Source organism: Pan paniscus, chromosome 10, assembly GCF_029289425.2.
Source record: "Pan paniscus chromosome 10, NHGRI_mPanPan1-v2.0_pri, whole genome shotgun sequence".
NCBI lineage: Eukaryota > Metazoa > Chordata > Mammalia > Primates > Hominidae > Pan > Pan paniscus.
This window is the reverse complement of record NC_073259.2, coordinates 112,919,338-112,944,643: the sequence shown is the minus strand read 5'-3', so window position 1 is coordinate 112,944,643 and position 25,306 is coordinate 112,919,338. Positions and strand designations below refer to the sequence as shown.

The 25,306-nt window shown below is 36.0% G+C and overlaps 1 protein-coding gene across 3 annotated transcripts in view; it reads left to right on the top strand.

Annotated features, from left to right (window-relative positions):
• SLC41A2 (solute carrier family 41 member 2) overlaps positions 1-25,306 on the top strand; it is a 156,802-nt gene that overhangs the window by 79,762 nt on the left and 51,734 nt on the right. For all 3 annotated transcript variants that reach the window (XM_034934374.3, XM_034934375.3, XM_055096070.2), the window contains exons 7-8: positions 11,956-12,103; positions 17,070-17,149. In XM_034934374.3, coding sequence (XP_034790265.1) covers positions 11,956-12,103; positions 17,070-17,149 — 228 coding nt within the window. The remainder of the gene's footprint in view (positions 1-11,955; positions 12,104-17,069; positions 17,150-25,306) is intronic.

Genomic DNA, 25,306 nt, shown 5'->3' with positions numbered 1-25,306 from the left:
ATAGTTGGAGACAGGGTGGAGAACATCACACACCGGGGCCTGTGGTGGGGTGGGGGGACGGGGGAGGGATAGCGTTGGGAGAAATACCTAATGTTAATGATGAGTTAATGGGTGCAGCACAGCAACATGGCACATGTATATGTATGTAACAAACCTGCACATTGTGCACAAGTACCCTAGAACTTAAAAAAAAAATATATATATATATATATATATAAAATACAGGTATATTATTTGCAGATTTGGATATTTAAATTACTATTAAGTCATTTATAACACATTTTTCAGCTGCTTGCAAATACCAGATATCTCCTCAGTTAAAGACAGTGGTAAGAAAGTAAGAAAGAGAATGCCGTTGAAGAATGTTATCATGATAAACATGGCAATTGTTATAATGTTACAGAATTAAGTACTATGAGATTCCAGAAGATAAACAACTATTGAGGAAAATAATGCACACTGACCTTTACAATTTTATTTAATTAATTAATTAATTAATTTTTTGAGACAGAGTCTTGCTCTGTCACCCAGGCTGGAGTGCAGTGGTATGATCTTGGCTCACTGAGACGTCTGCCTCCGGGGTTCAAGTGATGGTCGTGCCTCAGCCTCCTGAGTAGCTGGGACTACAGCTACTACAAGCACACGCTACCATGCCCGGCTAATTTTTTGTATTTTTAGTAGAGACGGGGTTTCACTGTGTTGCCCAGACTGGTCTCAAACTCCTGAGCTCAGGCAATCTGCCCACCTCGGCCTCCCAAAGTGCTAGGATTACAGGCATGAGCCACCACGCCCCATCTAAAATTTTATTTTTTTAAATTATGCAAGGGATAAACTCTCCTTATAAAAGACTTAATCATAATGTGTTGCCATCTAAAGCTTTCGGTATTTCGAATGTTATATGGTGATGCATACATAATTTGACTGGATCAAGAAATAAAAAAAGTAAAATGGAATGTTACTATCACAGATCATGATTTTGAAAAATATTATTAAATATTGCTTAGGATTTTCTAATCTTTGTCTTCTGAAAGTTGGCTCAAAGTAATTCAAGATGAATTAACTAAAATAGTCTTTTACATTTTTTCTGTATCGTTGATTCTCCTAAAAAGATATTTTTTGTGTTACAGATCAATCCCATAGTTAATTTGTTAAAGGTATTTCTAAGTGTCTGTGTTCAGATTGCTAAAGTGTCTGCTCTGTGAGCACTAGGGGGCCTCCTAAGATCAGCAGTTGGATGCCTAATATTTTTATTCTGAATGCAAAGATTAGGAACAGGCACATTTAAATTCCAAGACTCCATTCATCCTGCTGAGAAGCTTCAGGTTTATTTCCTGATAAACTTATAGTTCAAGTTTATTTCCTGAACTATATTGAAAACACTTAGTAGTCTTTAGAGATAAAAAGAGGATTTTATAATAGCAGTAGGCTTTAGTTATAGAGGCCATGTATTATATAGTGCTCAAAGAACTGGACATTAAGAAAAGTCTTATGATCTCAATTCATCAAGAAGATATAACAATTGTAAATATATATGCACATAATATCAGAGCACCTAAATATATATATGATCAATTGTTAACAGATATGAAGGGGGAAATAGACAGTAAGACAATAGTAGTAGAGGACTTCAGTACCCCACTTTCAACACTGGAGAGATCATCCAGACAGAAAATCAGTTAGGAAGCATTGGACTTGAACTACACTTTAGACCAAATGAATCTAGCAGACATGTACAAAACATTCCATCCAACAGCAGCGGAATACACATTCTTTTCAAGTGCACATGGAACATTATCCAGGATAGATCATATATTAGGCCACAAAACAAGTCTTAACAAAGAAGACTTTGAGAAGATTGAAATTTAAGAGACTGAAATCATATCAAGTATCTTTGATGATCACAGTGGTATGAAACTAGGAATCAATAATAGGAAAAAAACTGGAAAATTCAAAAACATGTGGAAATTAAACATCATGCTCCTGAACAACCAAGAGGTCAAAGAAGAAATTCAAAAGGAAATTAAAAAAATATATTGAGACAAATGAAAATGGAAACACAACATACCAAAACCTAAGGGACACAGCAAAAGCAGTTCTAAGAGGGAAGTTTATAGCGATAAACACCTGCATTTAGAAAGAAGAAAGATCTCCAATAAACGACCTAATGTTACACCTCAAGGAACTAGAAAAAAAAGAATAAAGTAAACCCAAAGTTAGCAGAAGGAAGGAGTTAATAAAGACCAGAGCAGAAATAAATCAAATAGAGAATAGAAAAATACATTAACAAAACTTAGTTGGCTCTTCTAACAGATAAGAGTGACAAAGCCTTAGCTAGACTAAGAGAAAAAAAGAGAAAACTGAAATTAAAAAATCAGAAATAAAAGTGGAGACCTCAGAAATAAAAAAGATCACTAGAGACAATTGAACAATTTTAAGCCAACAAATTAGATAACCTAGAGGAAATGGATAAATTCTTAGAAACATATACCTGCCAGAATTGAATGAGGAAGAAATAGAAAGCCTGAAAAGACCAATAACAAATAGTTATTAAAGTAGTAATTAAAATCCTCCCAACAAAGAAAAGTCCAGAACCAGATGGCTTCATGGCTGAATTCTACCAAACATTCAAATAGTACCAATCCTTATCTTCCAAAAACATAGAACTAGAGGAAATACTTCCAAACTCATTTATTTTTATTTTTAGTTTTATTTTCAGAGATGGGGGTCTTGCTCTGTTACCCAGCTGGAGTGCAGTGGCATGATTATAGCTCACTGCAGCCTTGAACTCCTTGGCTCAAGCAGTCCTCCCACCTCAGCCTCCCAAGTATCAGGAACTACAAGTGCATACAACCATGCCTGGCTAATTTTTAAATATTTTCTTGAAGACAGGGTCTCACTATGTTGTCTAGTCTGGTGTCAAACTCATAGTCTCAAACAGTCCTTCTGCCTCAGCCTCCTGAGTTACTGGGATTACAGGTGTGAGCCACTGCACCCAGCCCAGACTCATTTTATAAGGTCACCATCACCTGATACCAATTTTCCAGACAAAGACACCACAAGAAAACAAAACTAGTGAGGTGTGGTGGCATATACCAGTAGTTCCAGCTACTCTGGAGGCTGAGGTGAGAGGATCACCTGAGCCTGGGAGTTGGAGTCCTGCCTGGGCAACATAGTGAGACCCCATCTCTAAAACAAAAGCAAAGACAAAAACGACCTAAACAACAATGACAACAAAAGAAATGAAAACTATAGGCTAATATTTCTGATGAACACAGCTGCAAAAATCTTCAATAAAATACTAGCAAACTGAATTCAACAATACATAAAGAATATTATACATCATGACCAAGTGGGATTCATCCCAGGGATGCAAGTATGGTTTAACATACACAGATCAATCAGTGTAATATAGCACACTGTGTTAAATAAAATATCTAGAAATAACTTTAACAAAGGAGGTGAAATATCTCTACAATAAAAATGATTAAACATTAATGAAATAAATTGAAGAAGACACAAATAAATGGAAAGGTATTCCATGTTTATGGATTGGAAGAATTAGTATCATCCATACTACCCAAAGCAATATACAGGTTCAGTGCAATTCCTATCAAAATTTCAATGGCATTCTTCACAGAAATAGAAAAAAGAATTCTAAAATTCATATGAAACCGCAAAAGACCCTGAATAGCCAAAGCAATTTTAGGAAAAACAAAGTTGGAGGCATCACACTTCCTGATTTCAAATTATGTCACAAAGCTATAGTAATCAAAGCAGTATAGTACTGGCATGGGAACAGACAGTGGAACAGGATAGAGAGCCCAGAAGTAAACCCAAGTATATACAGTCAAATAATTTTTAACAAGGGCACCAAGAAGACACAATTGGGAAAGAATAGTCTCTTCAATAAATGGTGTTGGGAGAATGGATATCCACATGCAAAAGAATGAAACTAGACCTTTATCTTACACATACACAAAGATAGTTATCTTACACAACTAAAAATAGATTAAAGACCTAAACATAAGGCCTGAAGCCATGTAACTCCTAGTAGAAAACATAGGAGAAAAGCTCCTTGACATTGACTTTGGCAATGATTTTTTGGATATCACATCAAAAACTCGGGCAGCAGTTGGCTGGGTGTGGTGGCTCATGCCTGTAATCACAGGACTTTGGGAGGCCGAGGCGGGTGGATCACAAGGTCAGGAGATGGAGACCATCCTGGCTAACACGGTGAAAACCCATCTTTACTAAAAATACAAAAAAATTACCCGGGCAGGGTGGCAGGCACCTGTAGTCCCAGCTACTCGGGAGGCTGAGGCAGGAGAATGGTGTGAACCCGGGAGGCAGAGCTTGCAGTGAGCCAAGATTGCGCCACTGCACTCTAGCCTGGGCAACAGAGCAAGACTCTGTCTCAAAAAAACAAAAAACAAAAAACAAAAAAACTCAGGCAACAAAAGTAAAAATAAGTGAGACTACGCGAAATTTAAAAGTTTCTACACAGCAAAAGAAACAATCCACAAAGTGAAAAGGAAAAGGCATCCCATGGATTGGGAGAAGATATTTGTGAACCATATATTTGATAAGGAGTCAATATCCAAAATATATAAGGAGCTCACATAACTCAATAAAAAACACATAACTCAATAAAAAACATAACCCAATTTAAAACTGGGCAAAGAACCTGAGTAGACATTTCCCCCAAGAGCACATAAAAATGATGAACAAGTATATGAAAAGGTACTCAATGTCACTAATCATCAGAGAAAAGCAAACCAAAACTGAAATGAGATATCATTTCACATCTGTTATAATGTCTATTACCAATAAGATGAAAGATAACAAGTGTTGGCAAGGATGTGGAGAAAGGGGAATCCTTTTACACTCTTGGTAGAAATGTAAATTGGTGCAGTTTTATGGAAAACAGTATGGAGGTTCCTCAAAAAATTAAAAATAGAATGACTGCATGACTCAGCAATCTCCCTTTTGGGTATGTATCCAAAGGAAATGAAATCAGCCCTTCACAGAGATATTTGCACTCCCATGTTCATTGCAGCATTATTTACGGTTGCCCAGATATGGAAACAACCTAAATGTTCCTGATGGATGAGTAAATAATAAAATTGTAGTATATATACAATGGAATATTGTTCGGTCTTAAAAAAGGAGAATCCGCCATTTGCAACAACATGAATGAACCTGGAAGACATTATATGTCAAGTGAAATAAGCCAGACACCGAAGTAAAAATACTGCATGATCTCACTTTATATAGAGAATCTTTAAAAATATGTCAGATACATAGGAACGAAGAGTAGAATGGTAGTTACGGGGGATGGGGGTTAGGGGTGGAGGTGAGGCAGGAAATGGGGAGATGTAGATCAAAGACTACAAAGTTGAAGTTATGTAGGATGAAAAAATCTAGAGATCCAATGAATGTACAACATGAGGACTATAGTTATATTATAACTAGAAGTTTGCCAAGACAGTAGACTTTAGATGTAATTACCACAAAAAAGTGGAAAGAGGTTAAATATCTGAGATGATGGATGTTAAATCACTGGACTGTAGTAAACACTTAACTATATATCTAACCATGTAACTGTAATATGTCTATGAAACATCAATTTGTACACCTTAAGTATGTATCAAAAAAAGAAAAAAGTCTTATTCAACTAGTTAGAATTCTGAGTATTCTGAAATGACTGAATACCCCCTCATGTCCTGTTAGCTTTCATACATGTACTAAGGGTCTCTGCATCCATGGAATTCAATGTGTGCTACTTTTCTTTTTTTTCTTTTGGAGACAGAGTCTTGCTCGACTGTCGCCCAGGCTGGAGTGCAGTGGTGTGATCTCGGCTCACTGCAACCTCCGCCTCCCAGGCTCAAGCAGTTCTCCTGCCTCAGCCTCCCAAGTATCTGGGATTACAGGCACCTACCACCACACCTGGCTAATTTTTGTATTTTAGTAGAGACGGGATTTTGCCATGTTGGCCAGGCTGGTCTTGAACTCCTGATCTCAAGTGATCCACCCGTGTCGGCCTCCCAAATTGCTGGGATTACAGGTGTGAGCCACCACACCCAGCTAAAGTGTGCTACCTTTCTTTTGCTTCTGCTGAAATTTGCTGATTTCTGCTATCTGAAGTAAATACGCAATTTTCCCCCTTTTCCTCTCCACTCCTCCAAAAAAGAGTGAAACAAACAAGCCTAAAGCTTTGTTTACTCCAATTGACTTTATTTTTTGTAGTCATCCTGAGTAACTCTTTATTGCTTAATGGACAAAGTTAAAGTTTTTAGCCTGGTATTTAGGCCTCGCGGAGTCAGTTGGAAACTTACCTTCTTAAGCTTCTGCCTGCTTCTCCTGTTCTATACCTTTTACTCCAGCCAAACTCAGCTGTTTACTGATCTCATATACCATCTGTTTTTTTTTTCCTTCTTATTCCCCTCCCTCAATTCATTCCTCATTCCCCTCCCCTAGTTCATCCTCTTCTTCCCATCAAGGCCAATCCAAATCCTTCTCATTTTTAAAGGCTACATTTATAGATTTTCCTAGTCTTAAGTGATCTTTTTTCTCCTCTGAATTCCTATAACACTTAATTGACACTTCTCTTATGACATGTTTAATGTGTGGCTGGTCATTATAGCTTTTTCTATAAATGTTATACCTTCTCTTATGAGGATATAAGCTTCTTAAGGTCAAAACTGCCTTCTTATTTTATTTCTTTGTAGCATCCTATAGTGCCATGTCCAAAACAGATGTTTAATAAACAGTACTTCACCAAATGCTTTATTCCTTTTGAAAGCACTCCAATTAACGTGATTAGAAGTTATTCAGAATGATTTTGGCACAGTAACTGTCCAATAACATAATAGATTGTAACAAAAAATCATTTTGATGAGGATATAGTATTGGGGAAACATTGGAAGGATATCTTGCCTTAGCAGAAAGTATCTGGGAATTAGTACCACTATAGAAAAATAAAAATGGCAACACATGGCTAGAAAAGATCTATTTCAAATGGAAATAGAAAGTTCAGAGAGTAATCTAAGCTCTGGATTCTGATATACTTTTGTGTGGCTTGCAGGGACAATATAAAGGCATTTATACATTCGTATAGTAATCTTTAAACATACAGTAATCTTTAAAAGCTATTAACAAGATTCAACATTGGGCCAGTAACTGGAATATATATATGTTCACATGATTGTTGCTCCTTTCTTTCTGTTTGCATAAGTTCCAAGAAGATTTAAAAAATTCTTTTTTACATATTTATAACTGCATGGCTATCTAATTCTTGTGTGTACATGATATTTATTGATTTGAAAAAATTATTAGATATTCTCTTTGTAGGCGAGATCTGAGAGGCAAAATGTTGATTGATTTTTCATTTTTCAAGATTAACTTTAAACAGATGGCTTAGCTGAAGCTGTAAGAGCAGTAGCAATTAGCCTCAGGTTACTGCATTCCTATGGAGACTAACAAGGATGCCACCTGGTTATTTACAGACCATTCTAGAATATCTCTGCCTTAATGTGGTGGTGTGAGTAGAATCTAAATTTATCTTGAATGTCTCTATGCTTGAGGGATTTTTAGCACAGTACCATCTTAGGTTAGAGTGATTTCTAGAGTATCAGTTCCCTCAGAAAATTTAGATTGATTATTAAGGGGCATTTAGAAAAAAATCACAACTTACAGTGCCCATTGCTTTGTTGTTTACATAGAAACAGCTAATACATAAAAATTGTCAATCATAACAGCTACATGTTTCAGAAGAATTTGGGGTGAGAATGATGAACACTATTAATGAAACGATATAACAGCAGTTGGGAAATGCCGTCAACAATATAAAATGTGAAAACTGGATCACAAAAGATGCTAGTTATGTTTGCCAGTTAGGAGGCATCAGAGCGATTTGAACCACTTTAGCTGTGTTAATCTTTACTTTTCTGTAGTTTGTCTATATCACAGAGTCAGTATTAATGTATATGGACATTTATTAGGCTTAAAATTCCAAGAAGTTTTAAATATGCATGTATTAGTTATCTATTGCCGTTGTAACAAATTAGCACAAACCTTGTGGCTTAAGACAATAGAAATGTTTTTTGGGTTTTTTTGTTTGTTTTGTTTTTACAGTTCTGGAAACCAGAACAATTACAATTAAGTATAAATTCAAAATGAGTTATATAGGAATAAAATCAAGGTGTCATCAGGATTGGATCCTTCTAGTCTTGGGGAGAATCTGTTCCTTGCCTCTTCCATCTTCTGGCGGCTGCCTGCCGGTGTTCTCGGCTGGTAGCTGTATGACTCCAATCTCTGTTTCTGTGGTCACATTGCCTTCTTCTCTTCTGCACCCAAATCTGCTCCTGCCTCCCTCCTATACCTGCAATTATATTTAGGGATCACACAAATAATCCAGGATAATATTCCCATCCCAAACTTCTTGACTTAATCATTTCTACAAAGCCCCTTTTGCCGTATAAGGTAGCATTCACAGGTCCTGTGAATTATTACTAGATTTTATTCAGCCTACCCTAATACCCATTATGATATACCCAGATTTTAATACAAAATATTATTTTAACCAGGATCTTTTAAATGTGTTTCATTTAGAAGGAAGATGATTTTACATTTTAATATTAATGTGGACGTTCATAGTTGGCCTTTAATTGACTATTTGCTCTTGTTGATTGTGTCATTGGTGGTTTTCTAAAAGTAATTCTTTAATTTTATGACATCTATAAAACACCAGTATATCCAAAAAAGAGAAATGTTTGTAGCATCTCTTTTTATATATTTGTAATTTTCCCTACCTATCAAAATTGGATTAGAAGTTAGCCAGGAATAAGTTAGGAGGGTCCTATAGAATTATCCATATGGTCTAATTTGGTGGGAATGGGCATGTTGGATTTGGCAGGTAATTGAAGTAGAATACATTTACAGTAAATCATTTGGAAATTTGGGTTTTATCATGGTTTTCCCACCTTTTTAACATTTAAAAAACTTTTATTTGAAGATAATTATATATTTATAGAATAGTTGCAAAAATCAAAACAGTACAAAAAAAACCCCTGCATACTCTTTATCTGGATTCACCTAAGGTTAACATTTTACCCCATTTGCTTTATCTTTTGTTCTCTCTCTGTCTATGTACATGTGTATATCCTTTGTCTTTAATGACTGACATTTTTGAAGAATGTAGTCCTCCTTCCTGTTTTCCCCTCTGTGAGGATTTTTAAAAATTGGATGTAATTCACATGCCATGTAATTCACTTTTTTAAAGTATACAATTCAGTGGTTTTTGGCATATTCATAAGGTTGTACAAGGATCACCGTGATCTAATTCCAGAACATTTTCATCACCTCAAACAGAAACGCTGGGCCTGACATGGTGGCTCATGCCTGTAATCCCAGCACTTTGGGAGGCTGAGATGGGAGGATCACTTGAGCCCAGGGATTTGAGGCTGCACTGAGCCAAGATTATGCCACTGCACGCCATCCTTGGTGACAAAGTGAGACCCTATCTGTAAACAAAACAGAATACTTTAGCAGTTATTCCTCATCCCACCCCTCCTCTAACAATCACCAATCTACTTTCTCTTCGGATTTGCCTGTTCTGGGCTTGTATGTAAAAGTAATCATTTGATATGTGACCTTTTGAGTCTGGCATCTTTCACTTAGCATAATGTTTTCAAGGTTCATCACGTTGTCACATGCATCAGTTTTGAATCATATGAAATGCAGAGTAACATCCAATTGTATGGATTAATGAAATGGCCAAGTAATAGTCCATTTATGGATATACTAAGTTTTGTTTATTCACCATTTGATGAACATTTAGGTTGCTTCTACTTTTTGGCCATTATGCATAGTGCTGCTATGAACATTCAAGTTTTTATGTAATGTACAAGTTTTTATGTAAATATGTTTTCCATTCTGTTGGGTGTACATGAAGGAGTAGAATTGCTGGGTCAAGTTAAACTCTGTTTAACTTTTTAAGGAACTGCCTGCTCATTATTTTTAGTTTCTTTCCTAAGGTATTTTTTCTCCTCTTTGAAAATTCAGGGCAGTGATTCTGGGGTGGGTGTGGCGGGTGCGTTTTTCAGCTTCAGATGTCCTTCCAGAGATTTAATGTTGAGGATAACTTCTTTAAAGTCTAGCAGGGTGCTCCTCTCTTGACCTGAGAATAAAATACTAAGATGATCTGACCTAGCAGAATAGTTCTTTTCATTTGTGTTTAGTGGTTTTCAATGCATTTTGTTTTCTATTTAGTTCTATTAAAGAAGTTATTGGCAACCTTAGTTGTTTTAGTAGATTGAAATGCTTCCTAACTGGGATGTTATTTATCCTTATCTATTGGCTTACAAGGAGAACTGGGAATTCATTCAACAAATAAAAGGTTTTTTTCATCTTTTAAAAAATCATGGAGAAAATGACACAATGTAGCATTAGTCATATTCCTTTAAATAGAAGAAAATATAAAAATTAATTTTCTTAGTATAATTATTTTAAAGATGTGATGGCAAATCCATACAAAAGCTTAGGAGTAAAATTTGTTTAGCTATATTTTAATATCTATAATAATTGCTTATTCCTACATGATATGGAAGAAATAAAAATTTGGGGTTTGTATGTAGTTCAAGCATCTTTAGTCATAGGTGAGAAGATCTTTAAATATCTTAAGAAGCAAAAGAAAGAAAATTCAGTCAAAGATAAGAGTTGGGGTAAGGGTTGTAGCATTCTGTAACATCAAAAAATTAAGTAACATTTGACTTAGATTAAGTAATCTAAGGCTGTAGGCTACAGGACTGTGAGAAGATGTGATGGCAAATCCATACAAAAGCTTAGGAGTAAACTTTGTTTAGCTTTATTTTAATATCTATAATAATTGTTTATTCCTACATGATATGGAAAAAATAAAAATTTTGGGTTTGTATGTAGTTCAAGCATCTTTAGTCATAGGTGAGAAGATCTTTACCCCTAAGAAGCAAGAGAAATAGAAAATTCAGTCAAAGATAAGAGTTGGGGTAAGGGTTGCAGCATTCTGTAAGATCAAAATATTAAGTAACATTTGACTTAGATTAAGTAATCTAAGGCTGTAGGCTATAGGATTGCGAGGTAAACTCTGCCTTTAAGTTAAAAAGTACTTACTCTGCATAATAAATTAATTAGAGTTATGGAGAAGAAGCCAGGGATATCTCTGATAATAATGAAACTTTGATCAGCTAAAATGATATTATCCAAAAAATGCCTTGAGATGATAAGACTTTAAATAAGGGATATGCAACTTTTATCCCTAGGGAGATTTACAATTAAATATGAATTGAGAATCAAACCTAGTTTTTCTATTTCATTTTGGAGCTTGGATATCTATTATCAGTAGGCAGCCAATATTTTATGGAATGCCTGTACTATAGGATCCCTATGGACAAAAATAATATCCTATTTACCTTTAGAGTTAAGAGCACTAACTTTGGTGTCAGATACATATTTTCTTCCGGCTCTCCCTATTTCCTCACTGTATTCTTAAGTTTCTAAGCCTCAGTTTCTTCATAAAATGGAAATGACAGTATCTATTTTATATTGGTGGGGACAATGAAATGAGATGACGAATGTAAAGCATTTAGCATAGTACTTGGTATATAGTAGGAGCCCAATAAATGTTAGCTTTTTTACTGTTACTGTTCTTGTTGTTATTGTTATTATGCTATTTCCATGTAGGTTATGTAACTATTTTAGTAAATGTTTGTTGAATTAATGTGTTACTTTTCAGTTACATTGTTTAATATTTTTACCTTATTTACAGTTATAAATTTGTTTGAAGTTTACAGAAAATGTATAGCATGTTAATATGTTTGATAGTGTCATACCTTCTAGTAAACTTTGATAATTTAGATCTGCTACATAGAAGAGAGATTTAAATGTTGTCTCTCTTTTTTTTTTTTTTTTTAATTTTAGAGACCTATTACTACATTTCTCCATTAGTTGGTGTATTTTTCTTGGCCCTAACTCCTATTTGGATTATAATAGCTGCCAAACATCCAGCCACAAGAACAGTTCTCCACTCAGGCTGGGAGCCTGTCATAACAGCTATGGTTATAAGTAGGTTAGTATTAAAATATGTGTGTGTGTGTATGTGTGTGTGTGTGTGTGTGTGTACGTCTGTCTGTGTGTGTCTTCTATAAGCATATATGTACATGCATATTAAAATAAATGAATTGCCTGTTTTTATTTCTTAGGTTAATTATTTTATATAGCCAATTCATTATTCTCCCGGGTATTATAACAAGGGATCTAAATGACAGGCATTATTAATGAAATCAGTAGACGTAAAGAACCTCATTTGGCTACCAATTTCAAACTTCTCTCCAAAGCCTTACCAGATTGAGTAAAATTTAGTGGTGTTTGTCTTTCTGTGTGTATGTGTATGTTAATCTGACAAGGACATTACTTACTCTGAGTATTAAGTTGCTCAGATGAGTATCATAAAGCCTTAGAAATGTATATTCCATTGGCTACTTCCATATCTAGGACTCTGATGACCTTAAAGGTGTAATTAAGGACATATGTAAAAGATTTAGCTGCAAGCATCCTCATCACCCCAGAGTTTTTAATAACAAAAATAAATAGAACAACATAAAGGTCTTGCAATACGGTATTGATCAGATAAATTATTATATAGTCACAAAATGGAGTATCAGCCATTAAAATAACATTGTAGCATTTCTGTTGCTATGGAAAGAGTTTATTATACATCTGATGAAAAGAACAACTAGAAAAGAGTATGAATTTCCTATTAAACATGGTAGATTAAGAAACGTTTCTTTTCCTTCCTGAAATTACTAAAAGGACAGTAAAAGAATAAAAATGCTATAAAACCACAAAGACAGAGGGGGAGCAAAGAGGGCAGCAGGTGAGAGACAACATTAGAAAGATAAGAATCAGATGAAGAGTTGTTAACTGAATGAGCAGAATGAAAAAAGCTGACACCTAACTGCCTATCAGAAGCAAGTCTCAGAAACCCAGAAAGAGGAATTAAAGGCATCAAGTACATCTGAAAGCTGCAATGAGGAAGATTGGTTGAAAGTTTAGGTAAGGAGCAATTAGATCCCCACAATCTTTCTCCAGCTTTAGCACCCATGTGACTGCCCCCTCACACCCTAGCAGAAGACAAGAATAACCTCTCGAGAGGCTAAATCGGAGAGGTTCTAGATTCAGAAACATCTGTACATGTGAGGATGTGGCTCAAGCACTGTGTGACAAATAGCAAGACTAAGTAAAAGTCTACTGAACAATGAGAACCCTCTCCCACTTCCTTTTCTTTGTATAATGCTGAGAGACAGCCTTTTACCCCCAGGCAAAAAATTAGATAATTCCTTTGTGGGGGAACTTACCAGCACAAAAGATCAGATCTGCAGATACTAACCCCTGCGAGTCCTTTAATGAAAGAGCTACAAGCCCACCTGATTGTCTTCCATGAGTCCTACTTGCTGACAAACTCTGCCCATGTACACAGGGAGTTCCAAGTATGCCTTGCAGTGCCCCTTAAACAGGGCAGCCAGTAAAGGATTGCTAGACATTTCATGAAGGCCTCTAACATAAAAGACAGACGGAAAAAAAAATAGTACTCAAGGAAAGTACCATCAGTACTTTCAGAAAACTCTTATCAGTATCCTCAGATAAATAAGAGAAACTATTGCATAATAGCTATTGCATAATATTCATAATATAGGAACAGAATGCAAAAGAAGATTTGAAAAACACAAAGAGCTCTTGGGAATTAAAAAAAATACATAAATGGCAGAAATAAATTATGTTGAAGAGTTGGAATATAAAGTAGAGGAACCCTCCTGAAAAGCAAACCATGAAGCAAAGAGATAGACAATAGGAGGTGAATGATAAGGAGAGAAAATTATCAAATAAATAATACAAGAAAATTCCCAGAACTGAAAAACACGAGCTTCCTGATGGAAAGCGTCCGCTAAGTACCCAGTGCAATAAATTAAAGTAGGTGGGACCCAAATCAAAGCATATTATCATGAATCCCAAATGTTTCCAGAGAAAAAATAAGTTACATATAAAGCACTGGGTACCAGAATGATGTCCAGTAGCAACACTAAAATGATTCCTTTGAAATTCTGAGAGAAAATTATTTTGAACATAAAATACAGTCACAATATCAACCACGTGTAAGAGAAGACTAAAGAAATTTTCAGACAGGCAGGATCTCATGGAATTTACTGCCCCTCTACCCCTTTGTATAAAGCTGAAAGGAGGTGTGGTCTATCAAAATTAAGAAACAAATTAAGAAAGAAGATGATACAGGAAAGAAGAAATCTATTCTGTGACAGCATGTGGTTCATTTTTCTGTAATGTAGATTGCTTTTTTCCTGGAGGATTCAGGCAACAGAATCCCATGAAATACTGGGATTTTGTTATAGTACATAGACCAGGATCCAAGGGGGTATTGGAGGGAAGGTACAGGATGACAGCTGTACATCAGGCCTAGACAGGCAACCATCCAGATTGGCAGGAGGACAGGGGACTTAAGGAGGGAGGTCTCTAAGAAAAAAAAAAAAAGTGGAATTGATGAGTTTGACTGTATTGAAAGGTACTTCATAAACTTAGTTACACATGTGAGGTTGAATTAGTAATAGGTACCTAAAAAGTGAAGAAAAATATGAGGCAAAGCAAAAAGCATAAGTGAGGATATCTAATAATACACTCTGTGGCTCAGCTATGAATAATGAAATTTCTGTTGTTATAATAAAGTCAACCCTAAGTATTTCACCAGAAATTATAACCAGATTAGCAGGATGGGAGGAGGAAGGGATTTGGGAAGGGATCAAAGTGGGGAGGGAAGTGTAAGAGAGGTCAAATCCTCATCTGCCATAGTAGGAAGTCATTTGCTAAATATCTAAAATTTAATATGAAGAAATAGCAGTATAAGCATGTTATTTAGAAAAACTAAATGCCAGAAGAAACTACTAAAGAAGATAAAAAGAATTTCTAGTAGAGAGAAGGACCTGGAGGTGGGGCTAGGGACCATTATTTTTTTATGAACTTTATGGTACTTTTATATACCTCTTTTTTTTCTTTTTAGAGATTGTGTCTCGCCGTGTTTCCCCGGCTGAAGCACAGTGGCTTGATTGTAGTTCACTGCAGCCTCAAACTCCTAGGCTCAAACAACCCTCCTGCCTCAGTTTCTTGAACAGCCGGGACTACAGGCATGCACCCACCCAGATAATATTTTTACTCTTTTGTAGAGACAGGGTCTCGCTATGTTGACCTGGCTGGTCTTAAACTGCTAGTCTCAAGCAATCCTCTCACTTCGGCCTCCCAGAGTGCTGGGATTACAGGCATGAGCCACCATGCTGGCTGTACTTTTACTTTTTTAATGACACACATCTATATGATAAAAATAAAATTTAATAAAAGCAAATAAAACTACTTTTATCATTTAATTTTTATTTTTAAAAATGTATATAGTAAAAAAGCTGGGTTGCGGAGATGTCGGTCAGTGGATTAAAAATTTTGGTTAGACTACAGGAACATATTCAAGAGATTTATTGTACAACATGGTGATGATAGTTTATAACAGTGTATTGTATTCATCAAAATTGCCAAGAGATTTTAGGTGTTCTCACCACAAAAGATAAGTATGTGAAGTAATGCATAAGTTAATTAGCTCAATTTAGTCATTCCACAATATATACATATTTCAAAACATGTTGTATAGGATAAATATGTGCAATTTTTATTGTCAATTTAAATAAGTAACAAAATAAGTAAAAAAAAGTCTAGAAGCCTATGTAACAGCATACTAACAGTGTAACTCAATGGTGTAACTAGGGTTGGTTTTTACTTTCTTCATTTTGTCTTTTCTAATTTTTTCTATAGTAACTTTTATCACTGGGCTTAACAGGAATCTAAAAAATGTATTTTTAGCAATTGTTATGTTATATCCACAACATGATCTATATATTTTGTCAGGGAGGTTTATTTTTTGACTCAGAACTAGTTTGTTCTTGAAATATGTACTTTATTCTTTTAATTAGGGCTTAAAATGTTAAAATATTTCTAAAGAGGACTATTTTGGGACTCTACAGTGTACCTCTTTAATGAGAACGCCCACAGTTTAGGCCTATTAAGGCATAATTCCTTTATTTTACTAAAGAATTAAAATAATAAAGATTTGATAATTTTCTAATGTTAACTATCAGGTAAGAACATTTGATCTGATATTTTGACAATCAATCCCATTCTGTGACAGCATGTAGTTCATTTTGTTATAATGTGGATGGCATTTTCCTGGAAGATTTGGGCACAGGATCCCATGGAATATTAGGACTGGCAATGTTTTATACTACGCAGACCCAGAAACTGATGTTAACCAGTTGATAATGGCCTTGGAAACTTAGAAAAATCTCCAAGTTCCACTGACACATTGAGAGTGTATGGCTTGCTACCATATAACGATATGTTAGTTTTCCAGATTTCTGTTCTCAAGATCAGCTCTTTCTGTGGCTATAACTCATTATTTTAATTTGCCAGTAATAAGACACATCCTAACAATATCTAGTTTTAATACAATAAAAATAACCTCTTTTATGCTTTGTTTATTTCAAATATGAAAACATACTCTTTTTAAAATTATTTTTTAAATTATAAGAGTGATCAATGGCATGGTTTTAAAAAATTAATAAGCACAGAAGGATATAAAATGACCGTCAGTCCCCTGTCACCCTCACCCCCAGAAATAGACATCGTTAATAATTTCTTGTATACTGTTCAAGACATTTTAATGCATTTAAAGCGTATGCTTTTTCTTTTCACAAGTAGCATATCTTAGACATCAGAATTCTGAAATTTGGGGCTAGAGCTTATGCCGTGTTTTATTTTCAACATTTTACTGTTGACATTGATTTTTACTTTGAATATTTTTATTTTTGCTCTATTTTAAAAATGTGTGAATATTTTATTTTAAAAAGGAGGGGTGTCTGTATGTACAGAATAACTTCAAGTATGTTCTCTTCCCTCTTCTCTAAATTATATAATTTTATCTCTTTCAGCATTGGGGGCCTTATTCTGGACACAACTGTATCAGACCCAAACTTGGTTGGGATTGTTGTTTACACGCCAGTTATTAATGGTAAGAATTAGATATACTGTTTCATGATAATATCAAATCTTCGTATCCTCTTAGTCTTAGGTACTATTAGAAGTCTTAGGGCTCAGATTCAAGAGGTCTGTCCTCCCATCCCAACCATTCTGCCTCCAACCCGAAGTTGTTGCTCGCAGTGAAAATTACATTCCCGGGTCTCAACAGGCAGAATACATTTCTGAAAAGTAATCTTTCTTAATCTTATCATGAACTACTAGTTTGAGAGTCAGGTATACCTGACTTAAGATTAATGTGGCAAAATATATTTCAGATTTTGTTTATTATTTACATTGGGATTATCAGCTATTGTATATTGTTTTGTTGTTCCTTTTGTCAATTTTTGTGGATAAATTAGAGACAGCTGGGTTTCAACATTGCTTATCCATTCAGTTCATTAAAATCTGGGGTGGGCACAGTGGCTCATGACTGCAATCCCAGTGCTTTGGGAGGCCTAGGTAGGAGGGTCGCTTGAGGTTAGGAGTTTGAGGCCAGGGCAACATAGTGAGACCCCCATCTCTATAAAAAATTCAAAAATTAGCCAGATGTGGTGGCACACACCTGTAGTCCCAGGTATGTCCTCAGGAGGCTGAGGCAGGAGGATTGCTTGAGCCCAGGAGTTAGAGGCTACAATAAGCCACTGCATGCTAGCCTGGGAAACAGAGTGAGACCCTGTCTTAAAAAAAAATAAAAGAGAAAAATCTATTGGTCCTCAGCTGATCCCTTTAAAAATCTGTCGTATATTTTTTTGTTATCTATGAAATGGGAATTATAATACTTAAATTCACAGACATTTATATATGAATTACATTTAATAAGATCATTTTAATCCAGTCTACCAGCTTCTGGGGTGACTGTCATTAAAGTGGATTTTTTTTTTTTTTTTTTTTTTTTTTTTTACTTTAAGTTCTGGGATACATGTGCAGAACGTGCAGGTTTGTTACATAGGTATACATTTGCCATGGTGGTTTGCTGCACCTATCAACCCATCATCTAGTTTTTAAGCCCCGCATGCATGAGTTATTTGTCCTAATGCTCTCCCTCCCCTTGCCCCCCACCTGACAGGCCCTGGTGTGTGATGTTCTCCCTGTGTCCATGTGTTCTCATTGTTCAACACTAAAGTAGATTTTAAGTACAGCCTAGACCAATATAATTTAAAAAGTAATTCTACTTGGGGAAAAACATGTCCCAGGATATACTACATATTTAATGTAATTTACTTTGCATATCTGTGTAAAAAGAAAATATGTCAGTTGGGCACGGTGGCTCATCCCTGTAATCCCAGCACTTTGCAAGGCCAAGGCAAGTGGATCGCTCAAGCTCATGAGTTTGAGACCAGCCTGGGCAGTATGACCAAACCCTGCCTGCACAAAAAATATAAAATTATATTTTTACAGGCATGGTGGTACACGCCTGTAGTCCCAGCTACTTGGGAGGCTGAAGCAAGAGGACCTTCTGAGCCTGGGAGGGAGGCAGAGGTTGCAGTGAGCCAAGATCGTGCTACTGCACTCCAGCCTGGGCAACAGAGCAAGACCTTGTCTCAAAAAAAAATGTATATATGTATATATGTAAAAAATATATATGACATATAAAGGCAAGTTCTTCAAAATCTAATTTCATATCTAAAATTTCTACTGAATATTTTAATTTTTATATCACTTTAGAATATCAATGAACAAATTTTCCCTATAGGTCTCTCTCTTCATGCCACCATTCTCCCCATCACCCACACATAAAATTGTGGGACCATCTATTTCAACCTGGTCCTTCATCCTCTTTGACTGAAAAATGACCAAGCCATTGTCTACTTGCCCTTTAACACAGTTCACTTGCTCAATCATTTATTTATATAACAAGCATGTCTTACTCTTGTAGCCTAATGTCTCAATATAGCCATCATTCAAGTAATAAAGTAGGCTTCCTGACTCACTCTCTATTTGAGGCAAATTAAGTGTCACTAATAGCCTAGTCATTCTTAAACATTGTTTTTATTACATGGGTCCTAAGATGATGAATTTAACAGTGGTTTTTTTCCCTGACTATCAAATCAAATTTGAATTCTTCTGCCTAGCTTTCAAGGCCCTCTGTACATGGTTGGACTCATTGTTTCCCAAAGACATGCGCAATTTTTTCATTATCATTCTAACTAGGTTTTTATATTGTCCCTACAAAGATTCATCTAATTTTCACTGCCTGGAATAACTACTGCTTTCCTCCCACCTCTTCAGATCCTCTTCTGTGAATATTAATGGATGAGTTCATTAGCATAAACATTACTCATAATGACTGTTAGAGCTATATTAAACATTTCAGTAAGAAATTTAACTTAAATTACAATAACGCTTTTATTATAAGGCTTTAATGCATATTTCAGTTGTTTTACCTTACATAAGAAACAATTCTAGAGCTTCACTGAAATGCTCTCCTTGGATGTCTGTGCCATGGCATTGTGTGATATTCATAGTAATATATTTTTAGTATCTCAGTAAGTAAACCTCTTAGTTGGCTATCAGCACTTTGGGAGGCCAAGGCAGGTGGATCACTTGAGCTCATAAGTTTGAGACCAGCCTGGGCAACACGACCAAACCCTGTCTGCACAAAAAATATAAAAATTAGCCGGGCATGGTGGTACACTATGAGCTTATAAATTCCACTCTTTAAAAAACATTAATAGAGATGGTTTACTCTATGTTCCTCAAATAAGATGGAACTTTTGAGAATTGAATTTCATTTAAAATGTGTTGGGGAATGTACTATTTAAAGGAAAGGACTCTTGTTTATCTTCATCATTATCATCATTATCTGCTATTTAGTGAGTACCTACCACTATGTACCAGGTAACTTACAGGTTTTTTTTATACATGTTGTGTCGTATAATCCTCACAATAAGATCAGTAGATTGTCTAAGGTCTCTTATCTTGTAAGTGGTGAGTCACGATTGAAAACCAGATCGGGTCTATTCTAAAGCCTGTGATTTTTTTTTTCTCAAAATATGCAGCTACTAATTTATGTTTTATTAGCTACAAGAATGTATACATTGTTTAAGGCATATCTGTGTTCATATTGTGACTAGGATATTTTTTAATATTTATTAATGTCTTTCAGAACTAGTGGCATTTTCCAAAATATATTTCATGGTAACACTAGTTCTGTGAGATGTTAATAAGTATAACTTGAAAAGTGAGTTCTGTGGTCAATCAAATTTGGTAAACATTAAGTTAAACAAACTTGCTTACTACGGGATTTCTTTATTGTTGTTGGTGTTAATTCTTCTTTATTTTTTTATTTTCTTTTTATTATACTTTAAGTTCTAGGGTACATGTGCACAACGTGCAGGTTTGTTACATATGTATACATGCGCCATATTGGTGTGCTGCACCCATTAACTCGTCATTTACATTAGGTATATTTTCTAATGCTATCCCTCCCCCCTCCCCCCACCCCACAACAGGCCTTGGTGTGTGATGTTCCCCTTCCTGTGTCCAAGTGTTCTCATTGTTCAATTCCTATGAGTGAGAACATGCGGTGTTTGGTTTTCTGTCCTTGGGATAGTTTGCTGAGAATGATGGTTTCCAGCTTCATCCATGTCCCTACAAGGGACATGAACTCATCCTTTTTATGGCTGCATAGTATTCCATGGTGTATATGTGCCACATTTTCTTAATTCAGTCTATCATTGATGGACAAATTTGGGTTGGTTCCAAGTCTTTGCTATTGTGAATAGTGCCTCAATAAACATACATGTGCATGTGTCTTTATAGCAGCATGATTTATAATCCTTTGGGTGTATACCCAGTAATGGGATGGCTGTGTCAAATGGTATTTCTAGTTCTAGATCCTTGAGGAATTGCCACACTGTCTTCCACAATGGTTGAACTAGTTTACAGTCCCACCAGCAGTGTAAACGTGTTCCTATTTCTCCACATCCTACTACGGGATTTCTTAAAGCCTTTATCATGCTAACATAAACGTGAGTCTCTCTTTCTGGTACTTCTGTTAGCTAGGTGTTGGGATTTCTAGATCTAACCTTCCTCAGACCCCCTAGACCACACTTTGAGAACCATTGATTTAGAGCTTATATCTTTTTTATCACAGTCTACTTTCAAACAATAGTAAACCACTTTACATATAGGATAAGAAGCTTATGTCACTATACTTGAAATACCACTCCTCTTTCTTATGTACTCTTTTTTGAAATACGTTTTACTTATGTACTCTTTTTTGAAATACGTTTTACTTTTTTGAAATAGTAAATCCTATAATACATTGTTATTATTTTTTGCTTCAGTTATGTTTAAAAAGAGACTAAAAATGAAAAAATATATCTTTTATATTTTATCATATAAAGTTATGTTTCCAGCACTCTTTCCTTTGTGTAGATCCAGGTTTTTATCTGGTATTATTTTCCTTCTGCCTGGAGAAATTCCTTTAATGTTTGTTGTAGGGCAGGCTTACAGAGAAAATAGAGTCTTTAGGCATGTCTCTCCCAGCGTGCTCTTTCCTTTCCCTTCACCTCTGTTCGTATCTCTAACAATGTCTATTTTTAACTTCTTTCACCCCTATCTCAGAAGAGCTGATTCTTTTGCCCAGGACTGACTAGTTGACCTGTGCCCTGGATACTATTCCATTACAATTCCAATGGGAGCCTTACTCCATCAATTATTTTAACTTTTCCGGTATCTCCCATTTCTTCCTCTCTTACATCTTTTCCCTTTAGCTTACAAATGTGCACAAGTCTTTTATCCCAAGTCACCTTTCCCATAGTGCTCTGCCTTCTCAAGCTTCTGTTCTGTCTCTTCTACTCTCTACAATCAAACTTTCCCAAGTGTAGTCTGTATTTTTTCAACTCATTATAGTATTTTTCTTCCTTCTCACTCTATAAAACTGCTTTTACTAAGCTCTCCAGTGACCTCCTAATTACTTTATCCAATAACTTATTTTCAGTCTTCATTCTATTCAGTTGTTTAATACTATTTACTATACCCTTTTTGCAATTCTACCATTCTCATCGCTTCTCTGAAAATTCTTTTTCATTTTCCTTCACTGGTTCCTTCTTTCTACCTGTCTCTTTATATTCTTCAAGACCCTGCTCTTGAGCTTCTATTCTTAGTTTTCACCTTCTTTATGGGCAATATTGTCTCATCCAGAGATTTTCGAAGTGTGGTCCCCAGACCAGCAATATCACTTGGGATCTTATTAGAAATGCAGATTCTTAAGCCTGAATCAGCAGCTCGGAGGTAGAACTCATCAATTGATTTTGATATATGGAAAAGTTTGAGAACAACTTGTCCTTGTCATACGGCTTCATTTCATGGCTTTATCCCTAGTCTTGACACATCTGTTCCTTTCTAGATCCATACTTTAAATTGGATATTTCCACATGGAACCTCTGAAGCTTCTAACTGAACTCATCCTCTTCCCCGCAAACCTGCCCTTCGGTGTTTCCTGTGTCAGTTAGCAGTGTTAGCTACCCAGTGTCCCAAACAAGACATCCCCAATCGCATACTTCCTCTCCCTTATCGTCTCTATTTTTATCTGCTCTTGAAATAGCTTCTGAATTCAAGATGCATTGGTTAGAAGGAGGATGAAAGCTATGTTATTGTAGCCAAGAAGGATTCAAGACGGACTGTTTATTCAGTGATCAGGAAGTCATTTGAGAGTTCAGTTTTGTTGAGTAGCAGACTAGATAAATGAAAGTACAGTCTTACAATAGAATGTTATTAACAATAAAAATGGATTAATTACATGTCCCAGAAGAGCAAGGATGAATCTCAGAAACTTATGTGATAAATTATTCCATTTATATAACGTTCAAGGGTATGTAAAACCAAATTATATAGTATTTAGGAATATACATGTATGTAGTAATAACACAGAGAAAAGCACGAGAATAAAAAACACAAACATAGTCACTCTGATAGCGAAGGAAGGATATGGGATTAAGGAAGAGCACAGAGGGCACTACAAATCTAAAGATAATGAATTCCTTTTCTTAAACTGAGTGGTGGGTACATGGGTGTTTTTTTGTAGTATAAGTCTTTGTAACTTACATGTATTTTATAAATATTATTTTTGCATTTATTAAATAGTATAAAACAATAAACATCTTAGAAGTAGCACTTTTAGACTTCATATTAATTAATTGACAATGAAAAGAAAAGAATTAGAATGACACTTAGAAGTCCAGATGAGGAACTTTTTCCAAGAGAAGAGACATGTGGGTACGTTTGTTGGCAAGGAGGCAAAGGAGTAATAGAGAAGGAAAGATCAAGGATGCATGAGAGATGGTGAATAATGAGGGAGCAAGGCCCATGAAACGGTGGGCCACAGAGTAGCCTTGGAAAGAAAGGATAACCCCTTATCTCAATGTGGTAAGAAAAGGAGTCTTGAAGAAAGACAGGTGAAAATACACAGATATGGGCTAGGGGATAGAGACTAAGATGAAGGGCCTTACAACTGACAGCCTCAGTTGTCCCAGGAAAGTAGAGAGATTCATTTCTCTAGGGCAGTGTTTTCTAATCTTTCTCATGTCATGGCACACATAAAAATTAATAATATTTGGATGGCACTCTAGGGTGAAGAAGACAGCCATTTGTAACCAGAGGTACCTGATTTGGCACTGCAGCCATGCCAAGAGCTTGGAGGATAGTATCTTCACACAGCTGTAACCCATGTGAGGTACACTGGTTGGGAATTTCTGATCTAAGGCGGTGTTTTTTTTTTTTTGTATTTTTGAGACGGAGTCTGGCTCTTTCGCCCAGGCTGGACTGCAGTGGCGCGATCTCGGCTCACTGCAAGCTCCGCCTCCCAGGTTCACGCCATTCTCCTGCCTCAGCCTCCCGAGTAGCTGGGGCTACAGTCGCCCGCCGCCACGCCCGGCTAATTTTTTGTATTTTTAGTAGAGACGGGGTTTCACCGTGTTAGCCAGGATGGTCTTGATCTCCTGACCTCGTGATCCGCCCACCTCGGCCTCCCAAAGTGCTGGGATTACAGGCGTGAGCCACCGCGCCCAGCCGGCGGTGTTTTTCAATCTTTTATTTTCATCATCACCTTTTGAAGGAGCCGTTTGAATCAATTTTTTTTCTAAATATACCTACCCATGAAATTTTTATTTTGCACATCTACTGTTTATCCATTTATGTGCTGTATGTGTAAATGGGCTTTATAAATAAAATGAGTGATATTTTTTCTCCCCTCAAGAACCAGTTTTCACCTCTGTTAAGAATGTATAATCTAGGCTGAGCACGCTGGCTCACTTCTATAACCCCAGCACTTTGGGAGGCCAAGGAGGTGGGATTGTGTGAGCTCAGGAGTTTGAGACCAGCCAAGGCAACATAGTGAGACCTCATTTCTACTAAAAAAAAAAAAAAAATCAGCCAGGCATGGTGACATGCACCCGTAGTCGTATCTACTTGGGAGGCTGAGGTGGGAGGATCACTTGAGTCCAGGAGATCAAGGATGCGGTGAGCTGTGATTGCACCACTGCATTCCAACCTAGGCAACAGAGCAGGACCCTGTCTCTAAATACATACATACATACATAATACATTTATTTAAAAAATAATGCATGATCTATGGTAAAGGAGGTAGAAAATTTAGAGAGTTCGTCAGCCATTTACCACCTTGTCTACAAGTGGGAGGGAAATGGTAAAGGTAATGGATTAGGGACTAGGGAGGTAAATACGCCTACCCTTGTTTAAATAAAAAGCTCTTCACTAAAAGGGTGTTCCAATGCATTTCTTCTTAAAAATATGAAAAAATGGAAGGTATTTCTCCTCCATCTTTTTGCATTTGTTGAAACTCAAAGAGTAATTTCTGCATGTGAGTTCTGGTAAGTCTTGAGAGGAGGACAGGTGAAAATGCAGAGGTACATAGAGATGGAGAAAACAGGTAGGGATATAGGAAGGGGCCAGACTTATTATGCTGTTGATTATAAAGATTTATTTCTTAAGAAAATGAACTTTTGCTTTGGGTTCCCTTCAGAATGTGCAAAGGAATTCTTGACAGAATTTGAAATATATTCCATGACGTTAGTGCTAAACATTTACTGGAAACATATATTTCTAAATTTAACAAAACATAAATTTGGATTTTTAAAACAGTCCCTAGATGAACCTGCTGATAATTTCTTCCTACTCTCAAACTTTA